A 17,441-nucleotide genomic window follows, 5' to 3' on the forward strand; every position below is an offset into this window, starting at 1 on the left:
ATCTGAAATACCTGCATCTCATAATTATAAAACTCATATGAGTTTTTTATGAATAATACATGTCTTCTCATTTCTAATTACATATTGGACATGAAATTCCTGTTCCATTTCAGATACAAATTCTTAATTATCGATGTTTTATAAAAGACTGTTGATACAAGTTTTCTGAATTAAGAAAACATAACAATTCAATTTTTAAGGCGAAAATGAAATACCAAATCCTCTTTATTTGGACTATGTCCATCATTTTATACCACAGAGGTTGATAAGTATCTTAGAAACACAAAAAACAATTATTTTCACAGCATCAAGCACATCATCCAAATGTTGCATTTTTACATTTGGTACTGTACCATTACAATATGAACCCAACAGAACTGATCTGGAGCCAAGCTGCGGGATTTGGCCCGAGAAGTAACGAGACTTTTAAGCTGCCATACGTACCGGAATTAACATTAAGCAGCTTTTTCACACATTACTGCCAAACGCTGGTGCGATATACAATGGCTTGTCACAAAAGGGGATGAGAAAATGCTGTGCCTTGTTGGCTTCATGGATTCTGTTGTTGATAGGCTCGTTATCAAAGTAGCAGGCAACATTTCCAGAACTGAAATGTATTTCTCGGATTCGGATAAGGAAGGTGCTAAGAGATTACCAGACTGTATGTAGGTAATACCTTCAGTGGCTTCAATATTTAACTACACAGTGAAATCCTTCAATACTCTCTTACATTACACACAGCTTATGCAGAAAAATTACCCTGTGATTAAGTCAGGAATATTCATCATTCTTGTTTTTAATTACAATAGTATGTCAGCTAAAAATGATAACGTGTTGTGGCTTTCGCCTAGTCTTCTAAGGAGCATATAACAGTAGATTTACAGTGTATTATTTCATTCTGTGTAAAAATTAAATGACCTTTGAAGCTATAATGCTCCTCTGCTCGTCTCTTTCTACATGTGAACTGCAGCTGGCCATGTCACTGCAGGCTAGCTGTACCAGCTGACCGGCCAGTGCTATCCAAGTTAAATGCGCTGGTAAAGCTGTTGTCCCATATTATGGCTAAGTCGATGTGAGCGTAACACACAGCACAAAACTTACCTTTATTATCGTATTTGACAGTACTCAAGATGTTTTGGCTGCAGTCCCACGTGAAACTGAAATCCAACGAGGTTCCAGCAAATACGGAAGAATACATAGTGCAATGTTTACAAACAGGTTTATTCTTATGATGAACGGATTATACCATCAGCTATAGAATGGAATGACGGCAATGGAAATTAGTGCCAGACTGGGACACACACACGGATCTCCTGCTTATTGTGAGCGGTTGACTTACCATTTGGCTATCCGTGCATGACTCACGGCCAGACCCAAACTTCCATATATCATCAACCATGTGCCTACGATCTGTACTCGTACACCCATTATGTGTATTCCCGTACAGATGAGACATGTACTGGAAAGTTGCATGCCCGGTATCAGCAGATAAATACAATATTGTAGTTGCATGGTTAACGACATATGAAGTTTGGGACTGGCCACGAGTTGTGCACGGATAGCCAGATGGTAAGGCGACCGCTCATGATAAGCGGGAAATCCGAGTTTGAGTCCTGGTCCGGCACAAATTTTCATTGTCGTCATTCCATTCTACAGCTGATGGTAGTCAATATTCGCAATAGCGAATTTATTTGGTATGTTTCATAATGGCTGTGATCACCTCAGTGCATAGTCACCTGTATGACACAGGCACTGCATTATCGTATAAAAGGAAAGAGTTTTACTGATGTTGCTAAGGTAAAAAAAAGGGGGGGAAAGAAGAAGGGGGGAGGTGCTATCAAGCATCACAAATGATGAATTTAAACAAAGTTTTGAAAAATGGAATAAAAGATTAGACAAGTGTATTAGTGCAAGTGGAGAGTACTCTGAAGAGGATTGAAGATTTGTGCTGAAAATGTGATAAATAAGTTTATAAAACAGTAAGTTCAGTTTCTTTAGGGTATCCCTTCGTATATGAATCTGAATTCTACAACTTCATCAATATTTTTGAAAGATATATGTTCTGGCTTATACAACTGGAACACTGCACGCTCTCACAAACATGCACGTGTGTGCATACACCACTATGTCCCACAATAAGTGTGTGCTCTGCGTGAACCAGATCTAGATCTACATCTACACGATTACTCTGCAATTCACAATTAAGTGCTTGGCTGATGGTTCATCGAACCACCTTCAAGCTATTTCCCTACTATTTCATTCTTGAACAGTGCCGAGGAAAAACGAACAGTTAAATCTTTCTGTGCTAGTTCTGATTTCTGTTCTTTTATTATGATTATCATTTCTACCTATGTAGATGGTGCCAACAAAATATTTACAAAGTCGGTGATTGAAATTTCATGAGAAGATCCTGCCACAACAAAAAACTACTTTATTTTAATGACTGCCACCCCAATGCATAATCATACAAAATGAGCTGCCCTTCTTTGAATTTTTTCGGTGTCCTCTGTCAATTCTATCTGATGTGGATTCCACACAGCACAGCAATACTCCAGAAGAGGGCCACCTCTTTAGCTGATCTGTTGCATTTGCTAAGAGAGCTGCCAATAAATCAGTCTTTGGCTTACTTTCGCCACAGCATTATCTATGTGGTCATTCCAATTTACGTTGCTCATAATCCCTAAATATTTTGTTGAATTTACAGCATTAAGGTTTGTATGCTTTGTCGTGTAACCGAAATTTAGTGGATTCCTTTTAGTACTCATATGGATGACTTCATTATTTGAAGTCAATTGGTACATAGTCTAAATAGTTTTGCACTTTGTTTTCATCATTTGATGACTTTATAAGATAGCAAATTAAAGCATCATTTTTGCGAACAATCTAAGAGGGCTGTTCAGATTGGCTCCTAAATCAATTATGTAGATCAAAAACAGCAGAGGGCCTATAACACTTCCGTGGGGAATGCTAGATATTATTTCTGTTTTATTAATGAGTGTCCATCAATTATGATGAGCTGTGGCCTTTCTGACAGGAAATCAGATGAATCCCGTCACACATACGAGACGATACTACAAAGGCACGCAGTTTGATCAGAAATTGCTTGTGAAGAATGGTGTTCAAAAGCTTTCAGGTAACCTAAAAATATGGAATCAATTCAACATCCCCTGTGGATAACACTTGTTACTTCGTGAGTAGAATGGTATTTTCTGAATCCACATTTCTTTTCTTGTGTACTCGTTTGACTTGCCTAGGTGTGGCTCTTTCGACGAGAGAGAGGTTTATACGATTGACAAGTATGGTGTTATTGTATCAGCATACTCTGAAAGGAACGTGTCTGTCATACAGGGTGCGCATAAAGCCCGGGAACACTTTCAATTATTTATTGCACAAGAACTAAATATTGCACAGATGTCATACACAATGCATTTTGAAGAGAAACTCTGGAAGTCTTTTTTACAAACATTCAATACACGAACCACGAGTGACTTGGCAGACATCAATACGGTAATTGAATTCTTGCCATACCCGTCCCAGCATGGCATCGTCGACTGCGGCAGTCGCTTCCTATATTCTCTCCTGGAGCTCTGCTACATCACGTGGTAGATGCGGTACATGCACCAGATCTTTAATGTGTCCCCACAGAAAAAAGATACGGAGTGAGATCTGGTGATCGGGGAGGGCCATTTTATGAAACAGTTCTGCAGCATGGCCGATCCACCAATGCAGCAGCTCTGTGTTCAGGTACCCATGAACTTCACAATGAAAATGGGGTTGAGCCCCATCCTGCTGAAAGATGAACGGAGAGTCCGATTGCATTTGAGGCATCAGTAAATTGCTGCAACATGTCCAAGTAGGAATATCCAGCGACAGTGCTCTTGGCAAAGAAGAATGGCCCGTGCAGTTTTTGACATGACAAGGCACAAAAAACATTTACTTTTGGGGAATCATGCTCAAATTTAATGCATTTCCTGTGGATGCTTTGTACCCCATATTCAACAATTACGTCTATTCACTTTCCCATTAGTGTAAAAAGTGGCTTTGTCGCTAAAAAGTAAGTGATCAATAATGCCATCCCCATCCTCATTCAATTGTGGCAACTGCGAATTAAATTCTAAACGCTTGTCTCTGTTATCATTGAGCTTCTGCACTAGCCTCAATTTGAATGGTTTCATAGACAGCTTCTGTTGCAGGATTTTATACACAGTCATTTGAGCCATTTTGAGTTCACGGGATGCACGACGCACCGATTTCTTTAGACTTCTTATGAATGTCTCTCTTATGCGCTCCACATTCCCTTCACTCACACTGGAACATTCGCTTTTCTTTGCTGGACACAAGCAACACGTCTTAACGAACTTGTTGTGCCAGTGGTAAATTGCCTTCCTTGTTTGTGGCTTCTTACTGTACTTGGTTCTAAACATCTGTTGCACAGCTGTAGCACACTTGTTTTTGTCAAACTCAACACACAGAAAGCTCGCTCTAAACTTGAACTCGCCACGTTTGAGACTAGCGCTGACTACCGGAAAATTACCAAACTACACTCTGGTGGTATACATGAAGAGAGGGAAAAAACTCTTCAAAATGACATGTGTACGATATCTGTACAATGTTTGGTTCTTGTGCAATAAATATTTGAAAGTGTTCCTAGACTTTATGTACACCCTGTACAATGTGAACCAGAGGCCTTGCCTTTATTAAGTGATTTGAACTGCTTTGCTACACCACAGGTATCTACTTCTAAGTTACTCACGTAACATATGAAGCTGACTAGGAAAAGGGAGGGTGAAACGAAGGGTGGGGTGGGGCTGGGTTAAAGTCTAGAGGCACAGGACAGGAGTAGAATGGGAACGAATACAGCATCAGAGAGTGTACTCGGATGTAGACAGAGGTAGTAGCTAAGGATTGGGGTGGAGGGGTGGAGACTGGAGGCAAGGAGGAACACAGTTTAATATTCTGTTGATAAGGGCATCAGAGACAGGCAATGGTGACAGGATAGAACAGAAGGAGAGGAAGACTGCAGAGGGAACTACGAGGATTTAGGATCATAAATGTATGGACTATGAATAGCACTACAGAGTGGGGAAGGGGAAAGGCCTGTCAAAGTGAAGTATAATGTAAAATGTTTATGGCAGGCCAGGATGAAGTGGTGATGAGGTAGATGAAGGACAATGACAGCAAATTATGTAACCAGGGTATGAGAATAACAGTACCCCTATACCCAGTTCCGTAGAAATTGTGTTTGGGAAGGGATCGACACCACACAGTACAGGTTGTGAAGCAGCTGTATTGAAGTTTAGATTGTTGTGATCAGCAATACACACTGCCACAGGGTTGAGCATTGTCACTGTGGACATCTGTCTGTACAAACTGTTGCAAGTCTTGTGCATTCGCATGGCAGTTTTAATCTACCGCTGGCTTGCTATAGGTCAGTCTAGGGAAGGAATTTCAGCAGCAACTGATCATGTACTTGCAAAAGATATTTCAGTTCAGCACATTACCCTGTGTAGAAAATTTTTCTGTGGGCCAAGTTTGCAACTTGTAAAGTAAATGTCAGGTAGAATGAACAATTAAACTGGTCAGGACAATTGCTGCCTCTAGACTGTGGGATCTCTGGTTTGATTCCTGGTCGGGTCAGGGAGTTTACTTGCTAGGTTACCAGGTATTTATGTTTTCCTATTCATTTCATCTTATCTTCATCAATGCGCAAGTCACTGAAGCAGCGTCAAATAGAAATACATGTATAAATTACGATCATTTCATTTCATAATCACCATCATTTTACACTTTTCTACATGTTTATAATTCCATATATTCTAATAAATTACAGGAGGGGTCAATGAGGTAACTTTTACTTTGTTTCAGTGTGTCTGGGATTTTCAATTACCTGTCTGAAGCTTATATACAACCTGTTATGAATGTCTTGAATAGACAAGCTTCATGTGGAAGCAAAGACTAGAAACACTAAATTGAACATACAGCTTACTCAAACATGTTTCCTGCACTAGAGTGCAGCAGATTCCAAGCCACAAATCACACCTGTGCAGACAAATTGTAGCTTGAGTCTACAAATTTGAGCTATTTTTTTATAAACTCCCTAGCTTGAGTCTACAAATTTGAACTATTTTTCATAAACTCCGAAGTGCCAGTACCATGGTATTGAGGACATTGAGACATGTTCTTTCAGATGGGTATGGTCCTGTGGCAAACATCAGTAAATGAGATTGGCATAATGACAGAGCAGTTTTCCACTTGGCCAGGCCATCATCAAACTGCAACCAAAGCCAAGGGTGTCGCTGAGCACAACATATACTTCAATGGCTGTTTCTAGCATGTATTATCTGTGGTTCGCCACTCCCTAGCCCTCTTCCAACATTACTTTCTCTGAATTGTATAAGTGTGAATTAAGTTTTTCAGGATAGCCACACTCAGTATGTTGTATTGATTAGTTTCATTCTTTAATTAAACTAGAGCATCACCAGAAACTGCAGTACAATGAAATTCTGTCAAGTGCAGAAATGACATGTCTATACATGCCCATAAAAGTTGTGACTGAGAAGAAAATTTGTATTTCCTGTAGCAATATGAATTTCATAACAAACTGCAGTAGTTCGCCATATTTTTATGGTAGTGTAATAACTGAATTGCATTGATGGGTACCGTAACAGTCAAAATACAAAAGAGCTAAATCTTGAAGTGAAGATGATTTTGGCCATGGCCATGGATGGTGCAACCACTTTTGTAAGCCAACTTAATCTGTGGCACTGGCAATCTGATCAGCCAACCACTGCACTTTAAACATAAGTCATATTGTAAATGGAATACGTCCTTTAATGCCAATGTAAGATTCCATATTGTCACACTTTGTCGTATACTTCACAGTGTGAAATAATGAATGCCAGAGTTTCTCATTATGCTCTTGTTAAATTAAAGAGTGAACTGTCAATAAAACATGTGGAGTGTGACTTGTGGTTATTCTGAAAAAATAATTTCAGCGGTAGTTTTTTCCTCTGTAGGCAATGCCTGCTCTCACTAAGTGGGAACTGTTTGAGACAGATTTATTTTATCATTTTGCAGTCAGCTGTTCATTTTCCTTGCCTAACTACCATTCAATACCTCCACCACACAATGAGTAGTTATCATTTATTCATTTAATTTAATTTGATTATTTGAAACACTACATTTTCAATACAACAGGAGTAAGACTTAATATGCTGCCATTTGCATTTGGCTTATATTTGACACAAAGAATCATTACTGGTAAGGTTCTGCTATTGTGCACACATTCATTGTTGTTAGTCTAATATATTTTTCCAGTCTTCTTTCTAGTTGCCCAACCCAATTATTTGTATCAAACAGTTCATTATTGTGTATAAATTACATATTCATTGATAATGGATATGTCATTATCTAGGCCACTGATCATACACATTAGCAAATAAATGTAATACAAGGGGACCTCAATAAGTGGGTTACAGGATTATTATGGAAGACCAAGTGACTTACTGAATACTGTACCAAACTTCAAAGCGACACTGATAAGAAATACTATTTTTCACAAGCGACACTGATAAGAAATACTATTTTTCAACACATGCACTAAGTCCCTATAAATAACGGTGTGAACATTCTAGCAATCATTCAATTCCTCGACGATAAAAAAATCTGGTCCTTGGTCACTGAGCCATTCGGGAACTGCTGTAGGAACATTGTCATCATTGGAAAATTTCTAAATCCACAGGTGTTCTCAGTTTCCCAAAAGATAGTAGAAAATTCATTGTACAAGATTTGTACTGTATGGTAGATGCTTCTAAACCTCTCTTCGAAAACCCTGAAGCAAAGCTAATTTTGAATGAGGTGTGTAGTAGGGTGTTGTCGTGTTGTGCAAGAGAACAGTGCCTTCACTTAATTTTCCATACCTGCTTTTTATCAATGGCATAGCATAGCAATGTCAATATTGCATATTGCATAGAACGAATTTTACTATCTGGTGTAAATTAACTTTGGAGTACTGCTACACCTTTTCACTCACACTGTGATGCACATATGATCCGTATTGCAGCAAAATCTCTGCAGGGAACCCAGAAGGTGCATTCTCTTCTCACAATGCACCACTACTGTTGCGCAATGGTCTTAGGACAGGACAATGTGTGACTGACCTTCCTTAGTTGACAAGGTTGGAGGGCAGGGGGGGGGGGTGGGGGTGGGGGGCTTATGACTTATGTTCTGTAAAATAACCTAATGTTTTGTTGGGACAAACAAGAAAGGACAATCTATCAACTACAACAAAACAGTAAACACTTAAAACACTATCAACATAAACAGCTTGTCAGTTTATAAAATACATCTTTAGAAACAAAGTTTTATTTCAAAATCTTTTAGGACCAATACTTCTGAAGAAGATATTTTTACAAATATCGAAACCATGGTCAAGGGATAATAAACAATTATTTGAACTGGTTGGCTGATTTTTCAATCTATTCCAAAGTTTTCTTTCTGTCTGTCAGATGGAGTACCAGAAGAGGCTTTCTTCTACTCAACAACTGTAAGGAATTTACTTGATGCTGAGACTAGAGAGTAGCCTGCAATTTGAAGGTGAACAGTATTTACACAAATTAAAACTGTGTGTTGCACCAACACTCAAACGTGGAACCTTCGCCTTTCACAGGCAAGTGCTCTACTGACTGAGCTATCCCAGCACAACTACTCATGACCTTAGCTTTACTTCCAGCAGTACGTCATCTCCCGCATGTCATGCTTCACAGAAACTCTGGTGTGTGGACTGGTCAGAGTGAGTAGAGGTGTGATGGAAAACACTAAATTTGATTTTTTAAAATATATACTAACAACAATGTATTGCTTTACGTATTAACAACATTAATACAATGAAGAAAAAGGGAAAAAATCTGAAGGAAAAGGAGGAGGAGGAGGAGCTGGCTTTACCAAGTACCTGGACGAAGAAGGCGATGCACCAACTCCAGTTTGTGAATAATTACGGCAGGTGCTCTTGCGCCGACTGTGGCTGGGTCGCAGCTTTACCGAACGCAACATCTCCACAGATACAACAGGGCCTCGTAATGATTCATTCTGAAAACATCAGACACCACAATAACTTGACACTATCAAACTGAAAATGCACAATACATTGACTTCATATGAACATAAGGCCTGCAACACAACTGAATTAGTCACAAACATAACATGTGACTAATCACTCATTATCAAAAGTTCTGGAATCCTCAGCAGTAATTAGTGTGATTGAATCAATGAGCAAAAAGAACAGATGGACTAAAATAAATTAATACAAAGGAACCAATTCTACATACATATCTTCCTTCAATCTGGACAAAAATTCATGCACATGAATACAATCACAGTAACTGCTTCATTCAAATAGTGCCTAGGGTTAGTGATAAAGTTTGAAGGTACACCCCAAGCATTTTAGGCATTTAACAATTTATTGTTTTAACAAATCTTGTTTTCCAACATTGATCACATAAAAACAGTATAAATACTATGTGGAACATCTTAGGCAAAAAGCAAAAAGTTGCTGGAATTCAATAGAGTTGAGAGGTCAAATAGGCACATAAACAAGACTGAAATCATCACTAAGCTATATTTTGTGAGCTGCCACCATATCACTGGTCTGTATGTCTGTGCTACAAGCTTTTACGCTTTTGCATTTAGGGTCGGCTTCAATGTTAGTACTTTTGTCACTGTAGAAGTTTCAGGGCACTCATGTTTAGAGAAATATGAATTTATTAATAAGAACACACAATACAGCCATGTCCAATGTCAACATGTGCCCTACAATAAGAGGAAGATACTTCAGCAAATCATCACACTGGGATTTGCCCGATTCAGAAAAACAATAGGAAATGTATTAGACTGGCCAGACAGTGATTTAACCCTGCTCTTGCTGGATATATTTTTAAACATATGTACCACCACACTTGGAAAGATAGTGCAAGTCCATGCTACCAGGCAGAGGGTTCAAAAGATTAAGGTGATCCTTTTAAATATTACCTATAGTGGAATAACAACACAAAAGGCACTGAGTTGATGACAGGCACAATGAAAAAGAATATTAGAAATATTTTGGCTTTCGGATAAAGTACTTCTACGGAAGTAGGAAAACACACACACACACACACACACACACACACACACACACACACACACACTATATTTACACAAGAACAACTATCACACACATGGCCATTGTTTCCAGTGCTAAAGCTTGACTGCAGCTGCATTTGATGTGAGCAGCAATCTAGCTGGGGTGGGTTGTGGGGGTAAGGAAGAAGTGTGGGGTGAGGGGGAGTGGGGAGGGATAGCAGGAAAGGGGTGGGAGAAGATGCTAATGCTGCCTGTGGGAACATGCAGGGACAAGATAGGGTTGTTACGTGCAGCAACAGGAGGCAGTGCTGACAGAGGAGGGGAGGGGAGGGGAGGGGAGGGGAATCCAGATGGCACAGGCAATGAAACAGTCATAAAAGTGAAACAATCATGTTGGGCGGCATGTTCAGCAACCATGTTGTCCAGCTGTCTCCTGGCCACAGTACTGTTGATAGAGGATGGCTTAGAAGTCAGCTTGTGTGGTTCAAGAGGCCAAATAAAACATATGAAAGTAGAGAAAAAAAGAGGACAGACACTTAATAATGTAATACAACAAAGAATAGTAACAAAGGGAAGCAGCACCAAGGATTGTGGGATGAAAAGGAAGCAATTAGTAAACCCAAACAATGGAAAGTCCAGAATGGACTATGGGTAGGGGATATCTCAAAAACAGTTGTTAACTGCCTCAGTAGTGAACTACAAATAACTAATATTTTTAGCTTAGTGCACACCTATGTTATACAATATATGATTTAGATTATCTGGTAAAATATTTTGATAAAGACCATTTGGGGGTGCTAACAGCAGTTGACATTTTGTGTACACAGACTGAACAAAGTTTACGGAGATTTATGATACAATGCAGCATTTTTATTGAGTTCTACGGCTACGGGTGGGGTGGGGGGAAGTACAAGAAAGAACATCATTTTAATATGGTATCTCTTTCTAATACATAATCATTACTAACACATTTTCAATAACTCACCTCTGCAAGTGTTACGATTTATTTTGCCGAAGATAAAATTTCATGATTCCAGTTCAATACATAGTCAGGCTATTGCTTCACATAGAAAGATTTAGAGATGATATTAGGGTTGTTGATTAAATACCGACATTTCCAAAAATTGATATACATCGGCAAAATTTTTCCCCCAATACATCAACATCAAAATTGCAATATCAAGTGCCAATATTTTTATTTTATAATATAATTTTTAGCAACCTTTGGTAAATATTTGAAATTGTAAAAAAACAATTTTTCCTTTTGTTGTGCGATGGAGACTTACTACTTTTCAAGCTTTCATCACATCCAGTCTTTCTCTTTGACTGTGTGAAGCAAGTAAGGTGGCACAAGGAAGTCCAACTGCACTGGGAGGTGGTGGTGTGAATGGAATAACAATATTTCCTATGTGAAGAAATACCACATCAGTTACGTTAACAAACAATTTTTAATGCAACTGGTGTGCTATTTCTTCACATCGGCATTCTTCAAAAACAGTTGTTTAAAATGGTGAACAAAAATGTAAGCGACAAGATTGGTCTTTGCAGTGGACGAAGATGTTTGAGGGGAAATGCTGATGCACTCTGCATTACGAACAGCAACTGCAATGTTGAACTTCACTATGCAATTTTGACACTGCAGCTGCTATGTCGCTGGCATTTGCAGAAATGGGAAAACAGGAAGTCGACATGAAGAGTTCCAGACAAATCTGATGTGATGAAACCGAATAACATTCCCATCGGGCACATTTTATTGTGCCACTTACATGCAATTACCATTTTTAGCAATGTGGTTATCATCAAGTGTAAACATGCATCATTTTCCTTTGAATCCTTGTTCTAAGGGAGAAAAGCAGACTGCTAGCTTGTTGATGTACAGAATATCTACTACTAAATCAATATTTAAATATGCAGCTCTAAAACCATCCGTACATTTACAATGTGCAGCAGATATTTTTATAGACCTGTACGTTTATATTTTTTCTGTCGTTATATTGATACAAATTAAATACATTGAGGACAGATAATGATATTTTTTTAAATATTGATATATTGGATATTTTTAAAAATATCAGCAGTCCTAAATAATATGCTTCTCCTCTGCAGTCACTTTTTGAACTGTTAACACAATACACAATTATGGCACAAAATTTTACATCTGTCTTCTTTCATGTTGCTGTATACGTTTATGCTCCACCTATAATGTACATAACACATCAACAAGCTAAATGTAATCTGAAGGACACCTGAACCTTCTGCCTGATGCTCTCCCCTCCCCCTTTCCTACACACCATATTCACCAATACTGTTGTGTTGATTCTTTAGCCTTGGCACATTCGCTAGTATAATTTTTCGAGCAAGTGGGAAATTTTCTGCGTTTCTGTCACACATACTGAGCGACCTGCTCCTCCAATTCATGACTTTCCCTGGTTTGTTCCTCAAAAATTTGAGTTATAGAACCAGAATTCTTTTAATTTATTCTCCATCTGATGCAAATAATATCCTTCCCACTGCACAGCTGTTTGTGGCCACTGCCTTATGAATTGTCATTAACCTAAAATTGTCATCATATTGTCAGTGAACCAGTAGTGAATCAAGAACTCTTAGAGCCACATTTTTCAACAGTCACAGCTGCGATTAGAATCCGTTATCGACTGCTACAATTCACAGTTCCTGGAGTGTTGAGAAAATAAGCAAACTGAATGACAAAAATTCATTGTCCTCTCTGACTCTTTTTACAGCTAGATTGGCAGAAATCATACCACTTTGGGTGGATGCTGTTGCCAACATTAAAACATCAACAGTACTAAAGAGCAGTAGTAGCAACTACTGCACCATTTTGAAGCTCCAGTTTTATTGTGCCATGTTTCAAGTGCTCTGTGAGAACGTATTTTTATTAGCATTAATTTGTCTCCTTTAGAAATATGTACCATGGTTGAGTGTTTGTCCACTTTTAAACTAAATTCAATTCCAGCTACAATTGACTTCAGGTGAAGTGCAGTTTATGTAGCCAAGGCATGTAGTACATATTCCCTTGCTTGGCAGCAACACCAACTTTGTCACCTGCTCGCCAGACCCCTCCTCACATTTGCCTTAGTGCCAGACTGAGCTGGAGACACTGTTTCCCCTCCGAACCTTACAAATTCTTCAAATTAAACCTGTATGTTACCTCAAACTGCTGAAGTTTGAACTGTAGATATAAGAAAAACCATGTATTAAACTATTGCTAGGGACCTGAAAAATTCACAGGTGTAGAAAATAGACGTGAATTCTGCCTCAAAACATAAAAAAATAAAATTGTCTAAGGAGTGCTATTTCAAAATGAATTTTATCCAGATGAGTTATTTTATCAGAGCTAGTTTCAAATAGCTTCATTTTCTGCATATAGATACTGAAAATGTGGCCACTTTTCAGTTACTGGCATTGCAAATCATGATGAGTCAAATGTGTATAAGGTGTTAGCAAAATAAAAAATGCAAATGCAACTGTGTATCAATGCACGCAATACTATGGTGCCACGCCAATGGTGAGCAGCAGAACGGTCTGTATAAGATACACTGTGTAATGTAATCTAAGACTCAGCCACGGGACCAAACACCTCAGAACACTTACATTTTTCTGCTCCCTGGGGTTCAAATGTTGGTATAATGTGAACACGTTAACGTGGCACATGTTTTGAACCTTAGTTGCACGAAATACCAGTACAGGTCAGTTCTGAACTATCTCGTTTATGACATTGTGAACCTCAGTAAGCAACTCCACAGTAGCTGCCACAGAAGGCTCTGTGTTGTGGGTTGTTTGTTATTTTTTTATTTTGAAATGAGTGATCCTAATTCATTACAGATTACAATTATGGCCCTAACAAGACCAGAAGAGGTTGACAATCGCTATGACCTTAAGTCGGTTGTGCTTTTCCAAAACACGGATGTAGCCTAACTCTAACTGCCAGTGAGACATGGGGTCGGGGCTTGTGTTTTAGCACTCTTCCCTCTAGTGATAATGTTTTTAGTTTCTTTATGTTGACGGCTGATTGCCAGTTTATACTGTTCGCACTTCACGAAATAGCAACCTGAAAACAAAACCAATTAACATATTTTAACCACACAACGTTTTCCCCTAATGTGCAAATAGAGGCATTTTCAGTTTTAGTTGTATGCTACATATCTTGTTGGTACCATCTGTAGCATTAAGTACAGGTTGCACGGCTATGAGTTTCCATGAAGGGTTGAAGTCAGTACTCTGCAGATTTTGTAATTATCAAATTGGGTGGGGGGAATAATGCCAAAAAGAAAACACGCAAAGATCTTATCAGAAAGAACTGTTGAAGTTTTTGTGAAAACAAACATCCAGTCAAAAAGCTCCCCAATCATAACTTTTGTTTTTAACACTCAATTTCAAGCACTCATACTCTGTCTTCAGGCAAAATTATATGTCTAATCATTTACAAACAAAAAAGTTGATGCAAATTTCCACAGAAAAATAGATAATTTCACCAAAAATAGATCCTACATTTTCATGTCCCAAGCTATTACACAATGTAAAAGCACTGACCTCATGAACAAAGTTTAATCAGCATATTTAAAATGACCCTGTATTCACAAATGACGAATTTGGCAAAATGCCCTGTCATACTTGGGTGAAGCACTAAAAACAATAATATTCAGAGGCACAATGTTACAAATGTTAAAACAAATTAAATTATAGAGAGCGAGGGGGGAAAAAAAAAAAAGAGAGTCACAGTTAAGGGGGGGTGAGATGGTATTTTAAAGAAATAATGTAATATTAACATAAGAAACATATGCACACAACAAAACAGTAAAGTAACATGGAGTATAGTACGCGAGGGGGGCAAAAACACTTGTTAATACACTGAATCATGAATAATGGTTTCTTGATGAATGAAACTGTTAGATCAAGCTGTTCCAGCTTAATGTCCACCTGTGGGTAGCTGGGACTCATGGGCACTGAGGGGCAACAAGCTGATATGCAGGAAGTCAGGCAGCCAGATCGCTGCCTAAGCAACTGCACTGCCCCAGCCAAATGCCACTGGGCAGGGGTGAGCCAATAGCTTCTGCATGTGCAGAAGGCACTGTTATAAGGTTTACTTGTGGTAGGTAGCTTACCCAGCTGTGTCTGCCTGCAGGCACGCTAATAAGCCTTCACAGTTGCACGTGTCCTCCGGTATAACTATCTTGCCCACAGCAGTCATTCAAACTGACGATTGCACTTAAAAATCTTGAAAAATGTGGAACATTAGATAACATTCCGCACTTGTCAAGATACAGATATAATGTGGTTTTAGTGAATTTAAAAAATCAAAGCTTTTGACATTCATTGTGAAATCTGTCGTACACAGACTGATTGTCGCAAGTGATGGCGTGCATCAATGGTGTCACTGGTATAGAAACATGACAAGACATTTTGATAGCCAGCATGTCATATCTCAATTTCTCCCAGACTTTCATTAACCTAGACACAAATACAAAATAAGACTGTCACAGGACAAAATTTTGCTTTTTTGTAAGAAATCCTGCACACAATTAAGAGTCTTAGCTTCAATTCGCATGTAATTTCACTCTATTACAAACTCATTTACAGGTCTCAACTTATCCATACAACGCTTCCCAATTGCATTTATGTCAATGGGGCACCCTTTCCTTGGCCTCCACACTATTGTAATTGTTATTGTTATTGATCATACACAATCTGCTGTGTTACAATACTACCTCTAGATTTTTCATGTCTGCTGCGTTTTGTGACTCAAAAGTATTGCATTTTCATTCTCTCTAACAAAGATTCTTGCACAGCTGTATTTTCTGTAGGACAGTGGAAAATATTAACTGAAAAGTAATGATAAAACATTACACTTTAAGAACAAAGACGCCGTATGTAAAGTTGTGTTTGCGGACAACGGTACGATGAATCAAATGTACTTACCTATTTTTCTTTCTGAACAATGAAAACAGAGGATCATTGAAATATTGTCACAACGTTATTCATTTTTCAGGGTGTATACGTGGACAAGGAAAAAAAATTCCCGGATTTTTCCCGGATTTCCCGGTTAAAAATACACTTTCTCCCGGATGAAAACACACTTTTTCCGTGCTATTAAGTGACAGGTTTTTTTTATTTTTTGCATCAATAAGTACGCTGTATATTTTCGTATCACGAAAGTATAAATTCGAATCCCACCAAACACCGCATGTTACTTTCCGAACCATGTAATCGAGATTACGATACGCTTTTGTAAGCGAGTCATTGCTCATGTCACGTGATCCCGCCAGCCGATGACAGCGGATATTCAGAGCGTAGGACACGTGATGTAGTCCGCTAATAGCAATATCACTGTTAAGTAGCGCGGATACACAAACAGGAAAAGTTAATGTTTTAAATTAATATACATAGTGTTGCTACAAGGAAAGCAAAGCTTTCATGTACAACATTGGTCTCTAAGGTTAATAAGCTGCAACAGAAGCTAAGCTTTCACATATAATGTTGATTTTTCTTGTCCGTGTTACACTTTAAGATACATCACACAAATGTGCCAGTAAAATTTTTAGCCGAGTCCAGTGACTTGTTCTCAAAGTTTTCCACAAATAAATTAGCTACCGCAGAGGAGCGAGAGCTTCCCGTAGCACTACATCAATTTACTCGTAATAACGACACGATTGTCTGATCTGGGCTCTAAATACTTCTAATCGCTCGTCATCAAACGCTCTGTGATTTAAGGAATTCATCGCACATTCTCAGACATAGTTCCACTTGCGAAAGAATAAATTTGCTTTGAAAGTAACGTTTTCCAAACAGCCATTCGCAATATTTTCCCGCGACCTGTTAGAAATAGGTTCGTTTCAGCAGTCGTCAGAGAGCGCCAGGTAAGAGGCGCCACCGCGCTTTGGCAGCTACGATGACGCAGGAAGCCCGTATGTTCGTATGTGTAAAACATTAAAAGATCTTATGTTATGTCATAAAAGAAAAGAGGCCGAAATATCGGTGTCTAATGCTGCTTACGTTGTTAATACAAATACTACCCATGACTGGTGTGGTGTCTCAAATCTGATTACGTTTATTTTGTCGCTGTCTGCTAGATAAAACAAAATAGGTCTTTCTAACACTGCAGAAATTGTAACACATACCAAATAAACGAGACTGTTTTTGCACAAATGGTCATTTTTATAACACAACAGAATATAATTCACAAAGACCAACATAAAATGCCTATTAGGCCTACTACAAGCAAATAGTTTAATGTTAGAAAATAGTTTCACATTTCATTCATACGCCCCAGTTTCTCGAGCATGAGATCGAAAAGTAGTAGTACG

General features: G+C 38.5%; 1 protein-coding gene across 8 annotated transcripts in view; it reads right to left on the minus strand.

Annotated features, from left to right (window-relative positions):
* The window catches only part of LOC126100287 (cyclin-dependent kinase 12-like), a 182,987-nt gene that overhangs the window by 10,384 nt on the left and 155,162 nt on the right, over positions 1 to 17,441 (minus strand). For all 8 annotated transcript variants that reach the window (XM_049910894.1, XM_049910890.1, XM_049910889.1 and 5 more), the window contains one exon: positions 8,951 to 9,087. In XM_049910894.1, coding sequence (XP_049766851.1) covers positions 8,951 to 9,087 — 137 coding nt within the window. The remainder of the gene's footprint in view (positions 1 to 8,950; positions 9,088 to 17,441) is intronic.

The sequence above is a fragment of the Schistocerca cancellata genome, chromosome 9 (genome assembly GCF_023864275.1).
Source record: "Schistocerca cancellata isolate TAMUIC-IGC-003103 chromosome 9, iqSchCanc2.1, whole genome shotgun sequence".
Lineage (NCBI taxonomy): Eukaryota > Metazoa > Arthropoda > Insecta > Orthoptera > Acrididae > Schistocerca > Schistocerca cancellata.